Below are 17275 nucleotides of genomic sequence, written 5' to 3' on the forward strand. Positions count from 1 at the left end.
CAAGCACAGTACAGTATCCCCCAAGGCACAGATAACTGTTCATCCCTTCTGTTCTTAGTACAGGTCCACAGGGGTAGCACCTTGTTTTCTGGCCAGCTCGGGGGCTCTGAAATTTGGCCTATGATGCACTGACAGGTCCTTTAATGCTCTGGGACACTTGTCACCAGGAAGAACACACATGCCTATTTGTGTTTTGTTTAATTCCACTTCCCAACCTTGTGAATTCATTAAATTCATTAAATAATATTCCTCCTGACATTCAAATACTATTTGCATACTTGATGAATCAAAACTTATTAAAAATTAAACCAATTAGAATTTCTCAAACTTATAAACATTGGTTACAATATTATCTAACCACACGCTCCACAAGTTTTAATTAAAACTATAAGTTTAATGTCAGACTCTCCTAAATGCTTCAGGTGCCTAAAAATTCAACCAAAATGCACGCAACACATCGCAATGATTGAAAAATATATACTAACACTTACCTCTACCCTAGTTGCACCAAGTTTAAAGACCATGGATATATATCAGAGTTCTCATTATTTTTGTTACTTATTCTTTTCTTTTCCCAATTACTTTCTTAGAATAAATATGACAGTTTCCTAGAATTAGGGTAAAAAAAGGATGCAGTTTCTTTTAGGATTTGTCCCAGAACTAAAATAAAAAATAACATTATCTCAGGTCACCAATTTGGGGTGCCGATTCTTATTGGGGACCCCAGTAATGTGTCTTCCTGCATTATCGGACTTAAGATAAATGTGACCTCACTGAGAACGTGAAAGTCCATGCCTTTCACGTGGATCCTCCTTTCTGTCACCGGAGGGTCTTCCTGAAGTGACGTGTTTCATCTCCTAAGAATCCCAGAATCAGAAATCAGCAGTTTGCTGTCTTCATGGAGATATTTGGCCAACTCTGTGTCTCTTGACACAGTACCGGTTGGTGCTCTCTTTTATTTGTTATTGTACACGACTACTAATTTCTATTTTTCCCCCAAAACTGTTAGATGTATTCAACATCCACTCTTTCTTACAAGGATAGAGAAAAGTGCCTTTCTGTGCTTAATAAGCCAACATATGTTTGATAAAAGAAGTATTACCCACATATAATACAAGGCAGCTATTAAAAATAATATAAAGTGCAATGAAATTCCATCACGTTTACCCTTATCAACTTTCCTCTTTGGAGCTTCATTAGGAACTTATGGCCCTGCACCGATTCCATTTGTTTTAATTAATTATAGTTATTAGTCTCATTTGACATTCAAACTGTCAGAGCTTAATCCAGCTTCTTGGTCCTTCCATCACTACAGTGTGACATTCTAGGGAACACCCTTGCTTCTCCCCACAGACGGAGCTACCTCCCCAGTCAAGGCTGCCCTCCAGGGGAGGAAAGTACTGGGGGCCAAACCTGGGCATTCAGGGACACGTGAGAGCTGGTGGTTGGACATGCGTGCGTGTGCGGTCGCTGCTGCCGTGGTGGGTCACACAGTGACAGGCGTGGGAAAATACTTGTTTTAAGTTGAGTTCACATCCGTGTTTCCAGTTTAACTTTAGCGTTGCTCGTATACTGTATCTCGTTCTGATGTAAAAATTATAAATATATTTTCTCTATGGCGTAACAGTTTAAGCTCTCATCTAAGCGATCGTCTGCCTCATTTTTATTTTGTTTCACATTTGTAACATCTATATGCATATAGAGAGAATACTTGCTATTTCTCACTAATCTGTAGTCAGTTGACCGAAGGCCGAAGAAGCGAGGTTGAGTCCACCTTAGTGAAGAGTGTGCATTTAATCCTATCTGCAGCCAGTTGTTTGGGAATTACTCTCACGAGAAAAAGAAACGTTGAGACTAACCCTACCAACCTCTAGTGATAACTATTTATAGTGTATTTTATAGGGGGAAGGAGAGCCTGAACCACAGTGGGTTCTCTTCTGAATGGTGGGCGGGGTCGTCTCTGAGGCACGATTGCCACTTCCTGTTCCCGACCTCCTACCCCACGTCTCTCTCGTCGTTTACCTCCACGGTGAAGGGAATCGTCGCATCCCAGCCCTTTCTCCAGGGCTGAGGCACGTGCTTCCCTCCGACGCGTTTGACGGAACGTTGGCCCGTGGCCCTGACGCTTTGCGATCTCTGCCTCCGGCCAAGCGCGATGTATCGCATTCCCTCCGGCAGCGGTGTGGCGGGCCCGCTGAGAACAGGGGAGAGTGATGCTTTTAGAAGAGGCGTTAGCAGGAAAAGGTGCTCTCTCCTTGGAACCTGCTCTGAGAAAGGATCCACCAATTAGATCGCATCAGTCACTTCCTGGGTGGGCCCATTAGCCGGCCGGCCGTTGTTCTGGATGCCTCAAGTCAAGTTCGTGTCCTTTCCCTGGGTTCCAAAAAGGGAAGACTTTTAGCCAGGGATTAGTCACTGACCGTTAGTAGGAGTAATCATTGCAACAATGGTCCATTTTTGAATTCCTACTGTGTGCCAGGCACTATAGGAGGTTCTTTACAGCTCTTTTGTCATAAAATGCACATAACAGTCCCATGAAATGTGTACAGTTACTTGCTTCATGGTACCTTTGAAGAAACAGAGAATGGGGTAACTGAAGTAATTTCTTAGGGACTCACAGCTGACAGACGGCAGAGCCGAAAACCAGGCAGAAGGGATGTTGGTGTTTTGAGGAACCATGCCCCCTGCCGGAAGCCACCCACGGTGGCAGGACCTGCTTTCTCCAAAGTCTGTCTGGCTGTAGGTTTGGGGAATCCCCAGATGGGTTAGTGGTGCACTGCCCCTCTGCCCATTGGGGCGCCACAGCGAGAATTAAAGAGACTGAGACTGTAGCCCCTCTTCGAGGAGGTCTCCAAACAATGTGTTCACAGTGACGTTGGACTGGTAAATTCCTGTTGTTTTTCAAGACCCAGCTCCAGCACCTCCTCTTTGGCCGGTCTACCCCCCAGGTGAATTTAGAGGTCTGTCTTCGGAGCTGGTGTGGCCTCTGAGCTGACCGCCATAGGCCCATCCCCGGTCTTCAAGTGGTTTATGTGCGCCTCTGTCCCCACAGGACGGTGAGCTTCCTGAGGGCCAGGACCAAGCCCACCTCACCTCTCCCTGCATCTCTGGTACCGTCACAGGGCAGGTGGGGCAGAGCGGGGGCTGGGTGGGTGCTGATGGACCCGTGGGAGGGACTGGCTTGGAGCGCATGCGTACAGACAGCAGATCCTGGGTTGGGCAGTGTGGGAACCAGGTGAGGAGCCCTGGTTGTCTGCAGCCTGCCTCCTCCTGCTCCTCCTCCTCCTCCTCGTTAGCCTTGATTCCTAGCACACTGCGTTGAGTCCCCACTACAGCCAAGGCTCCTCGCTCATCTGCAGAGCATCCTCCAGAGCAGGCCTGCGCTGTGGGCGCCAATATTAATGCACAAGGCAAATGGCAGCCCAGGGAAAGAGGACCCAGCACTGCCAATTAGCTCCCCCAGCACCCGTCAGAGCACCCATCCCCCTCGCTGGGGGCCAGCCAGCGCAAGAAGGGACGGCAGGACAGAAATCATCTTGAAGCACCGCAGTTGTCAAGGCAGTCTTGTGGCAGCCCGGAAGCGGGGGGGAGCAGAGGAGAGAGTCACCCTGGCCTCTCAGAAGGGGGTGCCCCAGGGTGCCAGGAGGAAGGGGGGTGTCCCTGCGCTTGCAGGTGCTGTATCACCCTCCCCCCAGCCCCTCTACCTGTGTGCAGGCCACCTGGGTCCATGGTGTCCTCTAAGCCAAGGCAAAGGCCCTTCACAGCCACTTTTCTCTGACCTGGGGCAGTCACCCTGGCAGGGGGGCCGGTGGAAGTCTCCCCAACACCCCACCTGCTCTTCCTGGTGCTACTCTGTTGCCTCCCACTTCTGTCCGTCTCTGTGCTTCCCTGCTCCCTCCGCTTCCTTCCCTGGGTGGGGAACGGCATGGGCTGTGAAGACAGGCAGAGTGGGCTTCAAATGCTGACTCTGCAGCTCGCTCCAGCTTCGTGGCTTGGGCAAGTCCCTCCGCCTTTCTGAACCTCAGCTGGCTGACCTGTAAACTGGGGAAGAGAGCAGTACCTGCCAGGGAGGGGGTGTGAGCGTGGTTCTGTGAGTAGCCAAGACTCTCGGGCAACTTCCTCTGGTGTGCTTGGCTTATTTCTTGAATTACCGAACTTAATTTCTATTCCAAGTTCCTATTCTTCTTGGGGGGGCAAAGGGGCAGAACTGAAATCTCAATCAACTGAGGCTGCCCCACCCCCCCAGCATTGCCTGATTCTTCTGGGGGCCTAGGAGGCCCGCAAGAGTGGTGGGTGCCGCCTCTGGTGTGCAGCGTCTCATCTCTCCAGGCAGGCAGCACCAAGACACCTGGTTCCTGTGTCTTCTGGGGCCGCCATGCCAGCCAGGTTGCGGCTGGGCCCAGCAGCCGAGCCCCCAGGTTTGCCGGCTCTGTGGGGCTTTCTGGGCTACACCTGACTTGGCTGCAGGGGCAAGATTCTTCTTACTAGACTCGGCCCGGAGAGAGAGGTCAGGATTCCCAGCCCCAGCCTTGGGAAACACACACAGGCTTGTGGAGTGTGATGTTCCTGCCACAGAGAGGGTGTTGGGGGTGGGGGCTCCTTGGGCTCATTTCCACTCTGTTAGGCCCCTCTTGGGAACGGGGCAGGAGGTTCTCCTTGGCCCCCAGCTTCCACGGCAGTCTGCGTTTCCATGCTGAATGGGGCCCCGCCTGATGGGGCTCCAGGGCAAGCCCCTGCCCTGCTCTGTAACTGATCCCTGTTCTTCCAGGCCTTGGATCTTACACTGGAGCCTCTGTGAGCCAGAGTCCAAGAAGGCAGCCCCATTCTGTCTGTGTCCTCTGCGCCCCTGGAGGTGAACGCTACAGGCCTCCGATGTGGGGCAGGGCGTCTGGTCCCAGGAAATAATGGAGGACACAGGATCTCCCATCATTTTAAGTTGCAGCCTTTCTGCAGCCCCCTCCCAGAGTCAGCTGTCAGCAGGATGGCCACCCTCAAGGCCCTCCCTTCCCTCCTGCCGCCCCCACCTCCAGTTTTTCCCTCTTCAGGCTCTGGCTGCTGCGGTGGCACCAGGCCTGGGAGGCTGGGAGGCTGGGAGCTTCCTGCTGGTATCGTCACCCTTCATCAGGCAGTCCACCAGCTGCTCCCTCCTCCCTTCCTTGCTCACTTCCTCTGGGGTCTTCAGTCTGCAGAAGCCACGGAGGGCAGACAGACCCTGTGTGCACCCTGCAGGCTGGTGGGCTTGGCTGCAGCCCCTGGGCACTATGGGAATGGGTGTATGCAGCACCTGCCAGAGGGCCAGGACTCGGGCACCTCCCCTCTGCATCTCTCCCTGGGCTCCAAGAAGCTCTGCCGTACCTATGAGTCCCCAGTGAATTGCTACCTCCCTGGAGAAACGGTGCTAGAAGAAATCCATTTCAACAGCAGCAGGAGGGCTTTGGGCAGACAGGGAGTGCGGGCTCTGGAGTCAGAGCGCCTGAGTTCACTGCCAGCTCCACACCTTGCTGTGTGACTTTGGGCAGGTCACTTAACCTCTCTGTGCTTAGGTTGCTTCTTATATTAAATGGGGGATCTTGAAAGTACGTGCCTTCGTGGGTATTAAAAGGATTAAGTGGGATCAAGCCCATGGTAAGAACTCCAAGACAGTGACTACCATCATTAACATAAATATTATAAATTCTGTGGAGAACAAGGAGCGGAGTGAACATGATTGACCCCTGGACATTGACCCAGGGAAATCATGGATCCATATTTTTCACTCACTAGAAAGACATGAGATTCTACCTATCATGTCTGCCCCCATTACCCCAGTCATTTTAGCATCATACATCCCCCCTGCCACAGCTTTATGATGGCTGTCTGGGGCCACCCCCCTGCCTCAGTCCTGCTCTGCCTCTGCCTCTCACCTCTACTCCATCCTGCCCCACCCCTTCCTACCTGGATCTACCCTTGACTTCTCCACCGACCTCTACCGTGACCTTTGCTCTCCTGAGCTGACCTAGCCCCCCCCCCCCTTACTTTGCTGAGTCCAAACTTTTGTTTCTCCCCAGGACTTTGAGTGGGGCTGGCCAGAGCCAGGAGCAGAGCTAGAGGGAGAGGTCGTTCCCAGGGCTTCTTCCCCTTTGCCCCTTAGGCTCTGAGCTCCCCAAGCCAGTGAGCATAAGCAGCTTCAACCACGAGCCCTTCTCAGGGTGGTAAACAGGAGGCCCTCACTGAATGAATGAATGAATGAATGGGTGGATGGAGGTCAGTGATGCTGGTAATGATGACCTGTACCTTTCACCAATCCTGGGAACCTGCCAGGCAATACACCAGTGCACTCAAATGCTTCTTCTCATTTATTACTTCTCACACCAGCCCTAAGAAAGAGACACGACCATTGCCCTCATCTTACAGACGCTGAAACCGAGGCTGAGAGGTGTTAAAAGTCACACCGCCAGGAAAGGACTGGGTCAAATCCATTACTAGGCCAGAGTCTCTCAACCGGGTGTCCACGGGTGTGCTCCGGGGGGAAGCTGTGAACGCCAGGAGGGTGGATGCAGGCTGTGAGTGTGTGCACACACGCACACACGGTCCTCTTAGAGGAGACGGTTCACAGGTTTCATCGGGCACTTAACTGCTTGTTTGAACATATTTGAACCCATCCATCTCTCCACCCTTCCTCCTTGCATCCATCCTCCCATCCGCTCCCAGAGAGCCATTCATCAGTTTCAGGAAGTACCTGCCTGGTGCCAGGCCTGCTGCTGGCACCCAGCACCTCTGTGGTCTCACGACACATAGCATGGCTTCCGATCAGGGACACTGAGATGCGGTGCGGTGCCCTCCCTCTGCCTGGGCTTTGCCGCTGCATCTGGGTGGCTGCCCTCTGTCTGAACTCCTCCCAGCCCCGGGCGGAGACAGTGCCAGTGCTGGAGCGTGAAGGAGGAGCCTGTGGGCAGGCAGCTGACAGGACGTGAACGACGGAGGCTGTGTCCTGCCCCGCCGTGTCCCATGCAGCCTGCATCAGTCCTGCTCCCTCAAGGGGCATGATCAGCCCTGACAGAGGACAGCATTCTGGATGCATTTCCTGTGCCCCCGTCCCATTCCAAGGCCCCTTCTCCTCCTGGGGCAGCGGGGAAGAGGTGCTTGCAAGCAAGACCAGAAGGGGAAACTGAGGAATGCGGGGTTAGTATTTTCTGAGCCACGACTGGGTTAGCTAGGGGGACTCTGTCCTGGCAGTTCCATAATCACACATCTCCAGCCTCACCCTGTAGCCTACATTAGTGCTTGTGGAAATGGAGGCTTTCAAAGGTCAAATAACTTGGTCAAGGCCATGGCCCCTCTCCACCCTGTGCATCTGAGACCTGATCTCACTGACTTGGAAACTCTATCCCCATACCTGCCCTCCAAGGGCCTATGTGCACTTTGACATCACTTGGTAACTTTGTAATTTGCAAAGGTTACCCTACTTGGTTTCTCTGAGCATCCCCCCCAAATGCCCCTCCGCTTTTCCTGTCCCAATCTGAGGTGGGTGTGTGATGATGAGGGGATCTGATTGTCTTCAGTCCTGCAGCACCAGCTCCCTGAAGGCAGGGACTCCTGCCTCTTCTGGTGCATTACCTGTCCATGCATTTAGAGAAGTGCCTGGCAGGTAGACGGTGCTTCCTAAATATTTGTTGAAAGAAGGAGTAAGTAGAGGAGGCCCAGAACCAACATCTGCAGAGTGTTTTACAGGGAGACAGAACCCTTGCCCTTTACTTTACCGGAGCCCGTCCTCACACCAGCCCTGAAAGTGGTCCTGCTCGCGGTTCCCAGGTGAAGCAGCCCCGGCCCAGGTGCACAGTTAGTAAGAGAAGTGGGACTTGATCCCAGGGCTGAATGATGGCGGCCTTGCCGCTGCCCTGAATGATCTCAGCATGAGGATTTGTGGAGCACCGAGGACGTCCTGGGCCAGGCTGGGCCACGGTGCGTGGGGGCAGGGGACGGGACGGGGGGGTGGGGGTGCCTGCTTTGCTTTCTAAAAGCTCAGAGTCTATTTGAGGAGGCCAGACTTATGCATGTGGAACATTTGGGAAATGGCACAAGACAGCAGCTAGCAGAGTGCTGAATTGCACATAATCAGGTGCCAACCACATTCCCTTCCTTAACTAATCTGAGTCTTTTAATACCAGATGGGGACCCTGAGAATAGCTTCCCTATGAAACAGATGAAGAGCAAGCTGGAAGCCAAGGGGAAGGCTGCAGCTCACTCACTCATTTTTCTCCCCCTCCAGCCCAGCACGGCGCCTGGCCCAGGGCAACAGTGGCAGTGGCAGGCCACCCTGTGCCCGCGGCCACGCTGTGGGCCAGGCACCTGCTAAAGGCCGCCCCTCACAGTGATGCCATCCACAGGAGGTGAAGGCAGGGCTCAGAGAGGGTACTCATCAGGCCCAAAGTCACACAGCCAGGAAGGGGCAGAATTGGGATTTGAACCCATATGTAGCCCCCGCGATCCAGGCTCTTAATCTGAGGCGGCTGCCTCCCTGTGTGAGAGGACACACGGTGAGCTTCCCTTGCTCACAAGCGTGGGGAGAAACGTGCCCAAGAGAACGCTGATGCAGGAGGGAGGGACCAAGGGACTGAACACAGCTGTGTGTTACATAATCACAGACAAGCACGTGCCTGCTTTAACGGGATCCCTGCAGGTCTCTGTCGGTCTCACCCCCTCCTCCCTGAACAGCCTCCCAGGGGTACACTAATGACTCCTACCTGGGTGCTCACAGCAGCAGGAAAGGAGGGCCTTGCCTCCCGAGACTTCTGAGGACCTGGCTGGGTGCTGGGGGTATATATTAGTCTGCTCGGGTGCTGGAACAAAATGTCACAGACATCTACAACTTAAGTGTGTTTTCTCACGATTCTGGCTCCAGCAAGTATCCAGGCTGGTGTCTGGGGAGAGCGCTGCTCTTGGGTTGCAGATGGCTACCCCGTCCTTCCTGGGTGCTTACAAGGCCTTTTCTTGGTCATGTGTGGAGACCAGGGGGGCCTCTCTGATACCTGTTCTTGTAAGAACGTTAAGGACACTAACCCCCTGGGATCAGGGCCCTACCCTAATAACCCCATTGAACCCTAATTACATTTTTAGAGGTTCATCTCCAAACATAGCCACAGGGGGTGGTTAGGGCTTCAACATAGGAATTGGGGAGGAGGGAACACCAACATTCAGTCTGTAACAGAGTAGACGAGGGAGGAGTCACAGCTGGGGACAGTGCAGGAGCTAGCTTACCTGCCGGATCGGAAGGAGCCCCAGTCACTGAAGCCCAGGTTGGATGGGGCTGGCAAGATTGCTTCAGCAAGTACACCACGTTGGGGACAGCAGGACAAATAGCCCCTGCAGCCAGGTGACTGAGGGGAGGCTCCCTGCCTCCCCATGCAGGTCTCTGCTCTCTGTTACAAGTCCCCAAGAGATGGGGAGTGGGTCTGCCGTCATTTTCTCTCTTGTCCTTCACACTTAACATGTATTCCTCCTTGGGTGCATTCTCTGTGAGCCTCCTGTAGTGATGTGTATACCACATCACACGGTGCATGTGTCTTTTTTTCTGTAGATAACCTACCACTCAGGGCGTCATCAGGAATAAATGAGCTACTATGCGTGTAAATACTTGGTACATGGTTGATATATGAGTGAATAAATATTTGTTAAATGAATAAATCTTTACTTGGGAGAATGTGCTTCTTCCCTGAAAGAGCAAGGATGATCTAGTAATCATCAGTTTTTACTTACTAATTGGGTGACTGAGCAAAGAAAATTCATTCATTCATTCATTCATTCATTCATTCAACACTGATTGACTGCACCCCTGTCAGAAATCAGGGGCTAAGCAGACAGTATAGAGCTAGATCAGTAGTGGTCCTTGCTCTTTAGGAACTCACAGTGCAGATGGAGAGACAGATAAGGAAAGGGGCAAGGACTGCTCCGACAGGGGAAAAAGCCCCAAGTTCTGCTGGAACCCTAACACGGACAACAACTTGGGGTCAGAGGGGTTTTTGGAGGAAATGACATCTGAAGTACATCTTCAAGGATGAGCAGCAGGTTGCTAGGTGGAAAATGTATAAGGCACATTCGAGGGAGCGGGGACCAGCATGTGCAAAGGCCCTGGGGCACATTTGGGGATCGTGAAGGTCTATGTTGCTAGAACCCCAAGAAGAGCACCGGGGAGCCGGGTGGTTGATAGATGAAGCCAGGCCACAAGAGGGCCTCACAATTTATGCTTAAGCAGTTTGGACCTTCTCTTGGTGACTTCGCTTTATTCTCACTGCTCAGAGGCAACCAGTTGTGAACTTCTCTGGAGACCCTTTACTATTTCTGATCTGTAAAATGGAGCAGTTCATCTGTGCCTTCTTCAGAGGGTGCTGGGGAGGAGGAAAGGAAGAATGGCATCCCCGCCTTTTATAAACTCTCAAGTGCTGGTCCTGGTCTTTGGGTAGCATGGAGATTGTAGAGGCCCGGTGCGATAATCCAGTGATCTGAGAAGGCTGAGGGCTGCACCGCCCTCGCTCCATGGAAGACGCCTTCTCTGTTCCTTGACTGCTGGCCATCCTCATGGGTCCTCTCAAGTGATCGGTGGCTTCAGCTGCACCCACCCTTCTTCCCCAGCAGGGAGAGCAGGAGGGAGATGGGAGTCAGCCCCTTCCAGTCCTCCATCATCCGGAATTCCAGGCCTCATGGATTAGGTAGATAAGCCCCGGTGGTTAGGAGAGCTGACACTTTGAATCTGGGGGCACGCAGAGGAGCTCTCAATAACTCCATGGCCCTCAAGTGCTCATCTGCCAACAGAGGGTGACAGAGTCCTAATCCCACAATCTGGCTGGTCACTTCCAGTAAATGTCTCACCCTCAGTAAGCCTCAGCTTCTCTCTGTGGTGATGATTAGACATGATCTGCTTAACTCCCAGGGCGCAGGGTCACGCAGGTCGCACAGCAACGGGCCATGCAAACAATGGGGACAGAGATTATGAAGTGCAGCTTCCCTGGTGCACAAAATAGGACGTGTTTGGATTTGAGAAAATGTTACATGCCGAACAGGTAGAGACAATCAGTCAGGTCCCTAGCCAAGTCACGGGACACCTGTGTCCCTGCAGGGCCATCTAGGGGGCTGGAATGAGGGGCGGTGTCTCCTGAGGGTCCCTGTGTCCTTGGGGAATGACCGTGTGCCCATGTGGCTGTGAGCCTGTGTGAATGAGGGACTGGGATGCATTTGGCACTGACTGCGTGTACACCTTTGGGCCTGGGTGTCTGTGTCTTGTGTGGGTGTACGTGGCTGTGCCTGTGGGTATATCGTGGCTGTGTGTGTCTGTGTGGGCTTGCAGGATCCGGGCCCGTATGTTTGTGTGCCTGTGTATGTGTGCTTCTAAGGCCACATGTTCCAGGACCCCATGAGCTGCAAACCTGGTGGCCAGTGGGAACCCAGGCAGCTCCCAGCTGAGGGAGGGGTGGCTCCTCCTCAGGCTTTCAGGGAGCAAGCCTCGCATTTCAGCACCCCAAGGGGCTGAGGAGAACCCACAGGGGTGGACCCAAACTTTGCCCTTTTGCATGAGAAGCTGGAACAGGGGTTCTGGTCCGTGTGATCTGGGGTGAGAACTCCCAGCAGGCAGGCTGCTTCCTCAACTGAGCGCCAACTGGCAGTCTGCCCCAAAGCTGATGGCTGATCAGTCAATCCGGGTGGGCGGAGAAGAATGAAGGAGGAAGAGAGTCAGGAAAGGAACAGCGAGAAGAGAAAGCAAGGGCCCAGAAAGGTGGAGGGTGCTTTTGCTGTCCCCAGTGCTCTGTCGCTAGAAGGCGGCCCTGGCCTTGGAGGCGCAGGAGGGTCCTTCTCCCAGGACAGCCCAGTGGGATGATGTCTTTCATCCCTCCCTGGGTCGGGCAGACTCCCCCCTCCCCCCCCATGAATTCAGGCAGTGAATTAAATAAGATATTCCTTGAAGTCAAGTGAAATAACGCAACACATTCACCTCTGTCCCCGAAGCAATCTGCGGCCCCTGATCCCACCCGTCAGCCAGGGGCTTGGCCCGGCCTGGAGCCCAGCCGCCGGGAGTCCGCACTCCCCGCTCCTGCGGTCGCGCAGGGACACGGGCAGCAGCGCAGGCTCCGGCACCCCCTTGAGCCCCGGCCCGCCCCGCCCCTCTGGGGTTACCCACCCACCGGGTGCTCTCTGCGTGGCTCAGGCTTGCCGCCAGCGGGCAGGCAGCGAGCGGACGGGCGCGCGGCTCTGCTCCGCGCGGTCCCGGCTCTGTTCATTCATGATTGGTACTCGGCCCCCCGAGACCCAGCCGGAGCGCCGGGAGGGGAGCCGAGCGTGCGGCGGCAGGAAGGGCGGGCGGAGCGCGGCTCCCGCACCGCACACAGCGCTGGCTGGGTAGCCTCGGCCGGGCGGGCGGCCGCCCCGTGCTCAGCTCCAGCCAGGCTCCAAGGCACGGTCTTCGGCCCTTGGGGAAGGGAGCAGCCGGCTGGGTTCCGAGGGCTCGCCGGGGGCCACCGGCCCTGTAGTCAGTGCATGTGCGGGCCGAGGACGGAGAGCAAAGGCTCCCCAGTGCCCGGCCCCACGCTCGCTGAAGACCAAGCTGCGAGCGAGCTGCTGGGCGCTTTTTTTCTCCTCCAATTCGGAGTCGAGGATCCACACTGATCTCTTTCCAGGGGAGGGGAGGGGCAGGGCCTGGGGTCCCAACTCAAGTCTTGGCTGCCATGGGGGCTGTCATGGGCACCTTCTCTTCTCTGCAAACCAAACAAAGGCGACCCTCCAAAGGTAAGCTGCCTCCTTCTTCCTTTTGTTCCCCTGGCTGGGTTTGGGGGTGCTTGAGGCTGAGCTGCTGTATGCCACCTGACTCCCTTGGCCCAGACTCCCCTCTCCATCAGGGGCAGGTTCACGCTTCTGCACCCAGAGGAGTAGGAAGCCAGCGGGAGCATTGGTGGGAACAGCCCTGAAGACACAGAGGAGGGAGGCAGAGTGGGGGTGCCTGCTCCCGGGGTGAGGGGCACCAGGACGCCCCTCCCAGGGAAACCTCTAGGAGCAGAAGGAAGGGGCCGATTCACGGGTGGGGGTGGAAATGTTGGGAAGCTCTTTCCGTTCCCATGACGGCAGGTGATTGTGTGACCGTGGGCACCCAACGGGGGCACTCCCACCTTCACACGCTCCTCGGGTGGCCATGCCGGGCAGACCTGGGCGTCCATCACAGGGGAGAGGGCGCTCTGTCTGTCCACCCCAGCAAACCTCTGCAAGCCAAAAGGAATTAGCTGCTACCAGGTGGTAAAACTCCCAGGGCTCATGTCCTAGTGGCTCAGAGAGCCTTTAGGGGATACGAGGGTGCCGCCATGCCCTGGGGACCGCTGGGAGCTGAGGGCACTGCCAGGGTGTGGCGGAGAGCTGAGCTTACACCCAGGATTGGAAAGCATAATAATCGGGAGTCCCCCCTGCCTGGCCCCTGTTCCGTCGCTGCCTTTCCACAGCTGAGACGTGCCTGGTTTCACCAGCGGGACCATTGTCAGGCAGGTCCGCGTGAAGTTGGGACAGACGTGTGTTGTGCCGGCGGGGACTATACAGGCCTCCTGTCCAGCAGCTAGGAAGTTGGTAGTTGGCATACGGAGACTGGCTGTGCTTAAGAAAAAGAAAAGGATGGTTTGCGTTCATTTGGTTGGATGCGCAAATACTATTGTGAGTGGGTAGGATTTTCAGTCACCTGACACTGAAGTCCAGGCTCTGGTGTGAATCCCTCCCTCCGTGACCTCAGGCAGGTCCCCTCACCCCTTCTGCTAGTATTAGATCTGTGTTAGGATAATGGTGCAGCCCAGGGTGCACCTCAAGAGTCTTCTCTTAGGACTTCGATTGGTCTCACCTGACGTATTAGCGGAGCCTGCATCGCAGGGCTCCCCATGAGCAACCTTCCATGTGCTGCACACTGAGGAATGAGATCTCTGGGAGAACGTCATCGGGGATGCAGCTGGGGTGGTGTTGACATCCTGGAGCATGGAAGAAGCTTTTGACCATTCCTCCAGCTAAGCTGCACATGCTCTTGGCAGGGAAGGGACTGGTTGCCCTTTCCACAGTCCTAAGCAGGACGGACAGGACTGCAAGCCTGCGCCCAGGGCCTTGACGGTCAGAACCCTCCTGGACGGCGGGCAAAATTCAGTACCAAATCCCCATCTTCTCCCCCATCACCTATCTCTCTGACCTCGATGCATCAAAGAGGCCAGGGGACTATGGGGACAAGGATCTCAGCGGTGTGTTTTAAACTCTTTCCTTTGCCTGTGGCACTCTTGGGAGGCAGCCACATATCCAGCGGAGTCTGGGTGTGAATCCCTCCCTCTGTGACCTCAGGCAAGTCCCTTCACCTCTTTAAGCCTCAGTTTTCTTATCCATAAATTGAATAAGAATGCTACCTCTGGGCAGGAGACTGGGTATGTAGGAAGTGGGGGGGAGGGCATCCTCATAGACTGTTGGCTGTAGCCACCAGGGACCTGAAAGGGATTGTTGAGAAGATGTGAAGAGCAAACGAATGATGGATATGGAGCTCCGTGCACAGGGCTGGACGGAGATTTAGAGCTCCGACATGACTGTCTACCATTCTCTTCTCCCACACAAAACTCCAGGTCACCCCAGATGCATCCCCACAGGATTCCCAGAGGCCAGCGCTCTTTGCTTCTCTCTCCCAGGGCCCTCGGAAAGAGAACAGAGAGCACCAGCTTTCAGCGAGCTCCTCCTGTGTGCCTGACCCAGTGCTGGGTGCGCTTTATCTGTGCATTCACCTTCGACTCTCATCAGCTGTCGGGCGGGCCGTGGTGACGAGCTGCCTGAGCCCTGAGCGCTCAGCCCTTCTTATTTCCCTGTCTTGTACTTCGGAAAGCTAATCTGCAGAAGACCCTTCCTGCAGAGAGGCAGGTGGCTACTGTTTCCCTCTGGGACCTCAGTGTCTTCCTTTGTAAAGGAGACATTAGACATTTCCTCAGGTTTCATCCAGTTCTCAGATTTGGAGATTTTTATTGCTGATGCTCTTACCAGTGCTGCTACTGTAATCTCGGAGGCATCAGGCTCAGATCTAATTAGATGTAGTCAGAGAGAGTGGAGATTTGCCACTCAGTTGTCAGCCCCCCTGCTGGGTTCAAATCCAGGCTCTGTCACTGATGAGCTGTGTGACGAAGGCTTGTTTTCCTCAACTGTAAAAGGGGGCCAGTAGTAGTTACCCCCTCAGCATAGCTGTGTGGTGTGTGGATTTCAAGGATCACAACACAAGCCAAATGCTTAGCACAAGCTCTGCTACATATGCGGTCAGCGAATTTTAGCCCCTATGAAATGTATGGCTCTACTGGGGGGGGGGGGCTTCCAAATGCCTAGAGTGAGGCCATCCCGGAAGTAGTCAGTGCCTCCAGGTGTCCCAACAGCTCATTTCTAGAATGCTCTTCAAGCCCTGCCCAGGTAACCAGGACCCGACGCGCAGGTGCACAGGGGCAGGTCCTGTGGCTGCACCCCTCCTGGCCTCAAACATCATAGCCTGCTCCGTGAACACCCTGCATATTTTGAAAATGTGATTTTATAACACATGTATGTTTTAAAAATAGAGCAAAACCTCTATGTGATTAGTGCTGGGAGAGGAATGCATCTGCCCACCCTGGGTGTTCAGGGAGGGTATTGTGAAGGCAACAGAAACCCGTAGTAAATGAAGAGTTATATCACCGAATAAAAGCATTCCAGTACGTTTTCTGTGTCTGTTTGGAGCTGTGTCTTTAATTAAGAGTGGTGGAAGCCCTGCTTTGGGGGATTCGGCCTCCCAACCCCAGTCCCAGGTAGAATTTCTGACTCCAATGTTTTTGCATGTGCTTAGCATACCAAAGACATTGTTCTGGGCTTAGGTGGGTTAGTGGAAAGAGTTGGGGTGTCGGAGTAACCAGAGGAGGAAGATGCAGATGTAACAGCCAGGTCTGTGGGGAGCAAGCGAATTTACAGAGAAAATCACTGGATGAAGGCCCCCTTCATGGCAAATGATCCCACGTTGCCGGGGTAGCTGGGTTATCAATCCTCCGGGTCTGAAGGAAAGCATTCAGAACCTTCTAGAAGGGCTGAGCTTGGGATCTCCAGAATGCTCATTGAATAGATGAGCCAACAAGATCCCACCACTCTTCAGTGCTTTTTCTGAGGCCACATGGCAAGTTAGAGACAAGTGTGGGGCTGGTCCCCTGACCCCTAGGCCAGTGAGCCCCCAGAGAGGCTGCAGGGGCACAGGTGCAGGTTTGGGGTTTATCAATGCAGCAGCACGTTCAACCGGGAGCGGCCTGGGAGATCCGCAAGGAGCAGCGAGGCCGTAGCCCTGCTGTGGCAGGGTCCTGGCCTCAGGGGACATCTGGCAGGTCACCTCGTCTTGGAAATGTGGCTTTCCTTAGGTCTAAAAGAGGAATACTGGTGTCCAGAGGCTTTCACGCCCTGGGCACTGTTTCTGCGTCTTTGTCCATCCCTTTAACTCTGGCCACCCTTGGCCCCACCTCCTTTTCTAATAGTTAAAATTCTGCCCACATTCCAAGATTCCACTCAGCTGTTTCCACATTCTGGAAGGCTTCCCCAAGCCCCAGAGAAAAGTGACTCCTTCCTTCTGAATTCCTAAATCTTTCAAGATGTATTTCTCATGACTCTCAAGCCATGCTTTGAATTCTGCAGTGCGTGGTGGTTTTAACCCTCATGTCACCCCAGAGTGTCGGCTTCTTGGGGGGCGCTTGTCTGAATCATCATCCACAGCCTGCAGCTTGGCTCCCCACACATAGTAGGTACTCAGTAAATCTCTTCTGGAAGTATTATAAATAATGGGATGGTTGGCTGCTCTCCATGTTTGCCTTTAACAGCAGGCCCTGCAGGAGAAGTTTGCATCCCACTGGCATTTCAGTGACCAGCCCTCTGCCTGGAAAGAATTCTGTTATCTGGTCTGCTGGCTTTGAACTGGCTTTGTCTACGAAATGTTCTGAATCTGTATACCGCTCAGCAGGGCAATGCTGAAAACAGGGTTCCTACTCCCCTGCCTCACAATAGTCACAAAAGGAGAGGGAGCCCACGCCCGGTGCCTGGTACAGCTCTAGTCCCTCAGTCCCAGGAGAAAGTCAGTGGAGCTCAAGGCGGACGGAAAGAGGGAGATGGGAGAGACTAAGAGACGGAAGTGAAGAGACTGCTGCCTAAACTCAGTGCAGATTTCCCCCCCATCCCGGAAAGGGACCCAGACTTAGAGCCTTTTGCATACCCAGCGGGGCTTTGCTCCATAAGTGCTTCCTAAATGCTCAGGCGAACAAGTGAG

At 54.1% G+C, this 17275-nt stretch overlaps 1 protein-coding gene across 4 annotated transcripts in view; it reads left to right on the top strand.

Moving 5' to 3' along the window:
* KCNIP1 (potassium voltage-gated channel interacting protein 1) overlaps nucleotides 1–17275 on the top strand; it is a 239932-nt gene that overhangs the window by 62906 nt on the left and 159751 nt on the right. For 3 of the 4 annotated variants that reach the window (XM_090288567.1, XM_090288564.1, XM_090288568.1), the window contains exon 1: nucleotides 12196–12753. The exons of the other annotated variant lie outside the window; for it this stretch is intronic. In XM_090288567.1, the coding sequence (XP_090144693.1) occupies nucleotides 12693–12753 (61 nt within the window). In that variant the 5' untranslated portion in view covers nucleotides 12196–12692. Of the gene's footprint in view, nucleotides 1–12195; nucleotides 12754–17275 lie in introns of those variants that run through there. 4 annotated transcript variants of the gene reach the window in all.

Source organism: Furipterus horrens, unplaced genomic scaffold (assembly GCF_987537825.1).
Source record: "Furipterus horrens unplaced genomic scaffold, mFurHor1.1.pri manual_scaffold_10, whole genome shotgun sequence".
In the NCBI taxonomy this organism is placed as follows: Eukaryota; Metazoa; Chordata; class Mammalia; order Chiroptera; family Furipteridae; genus Furipterus; species Furipterus horrens.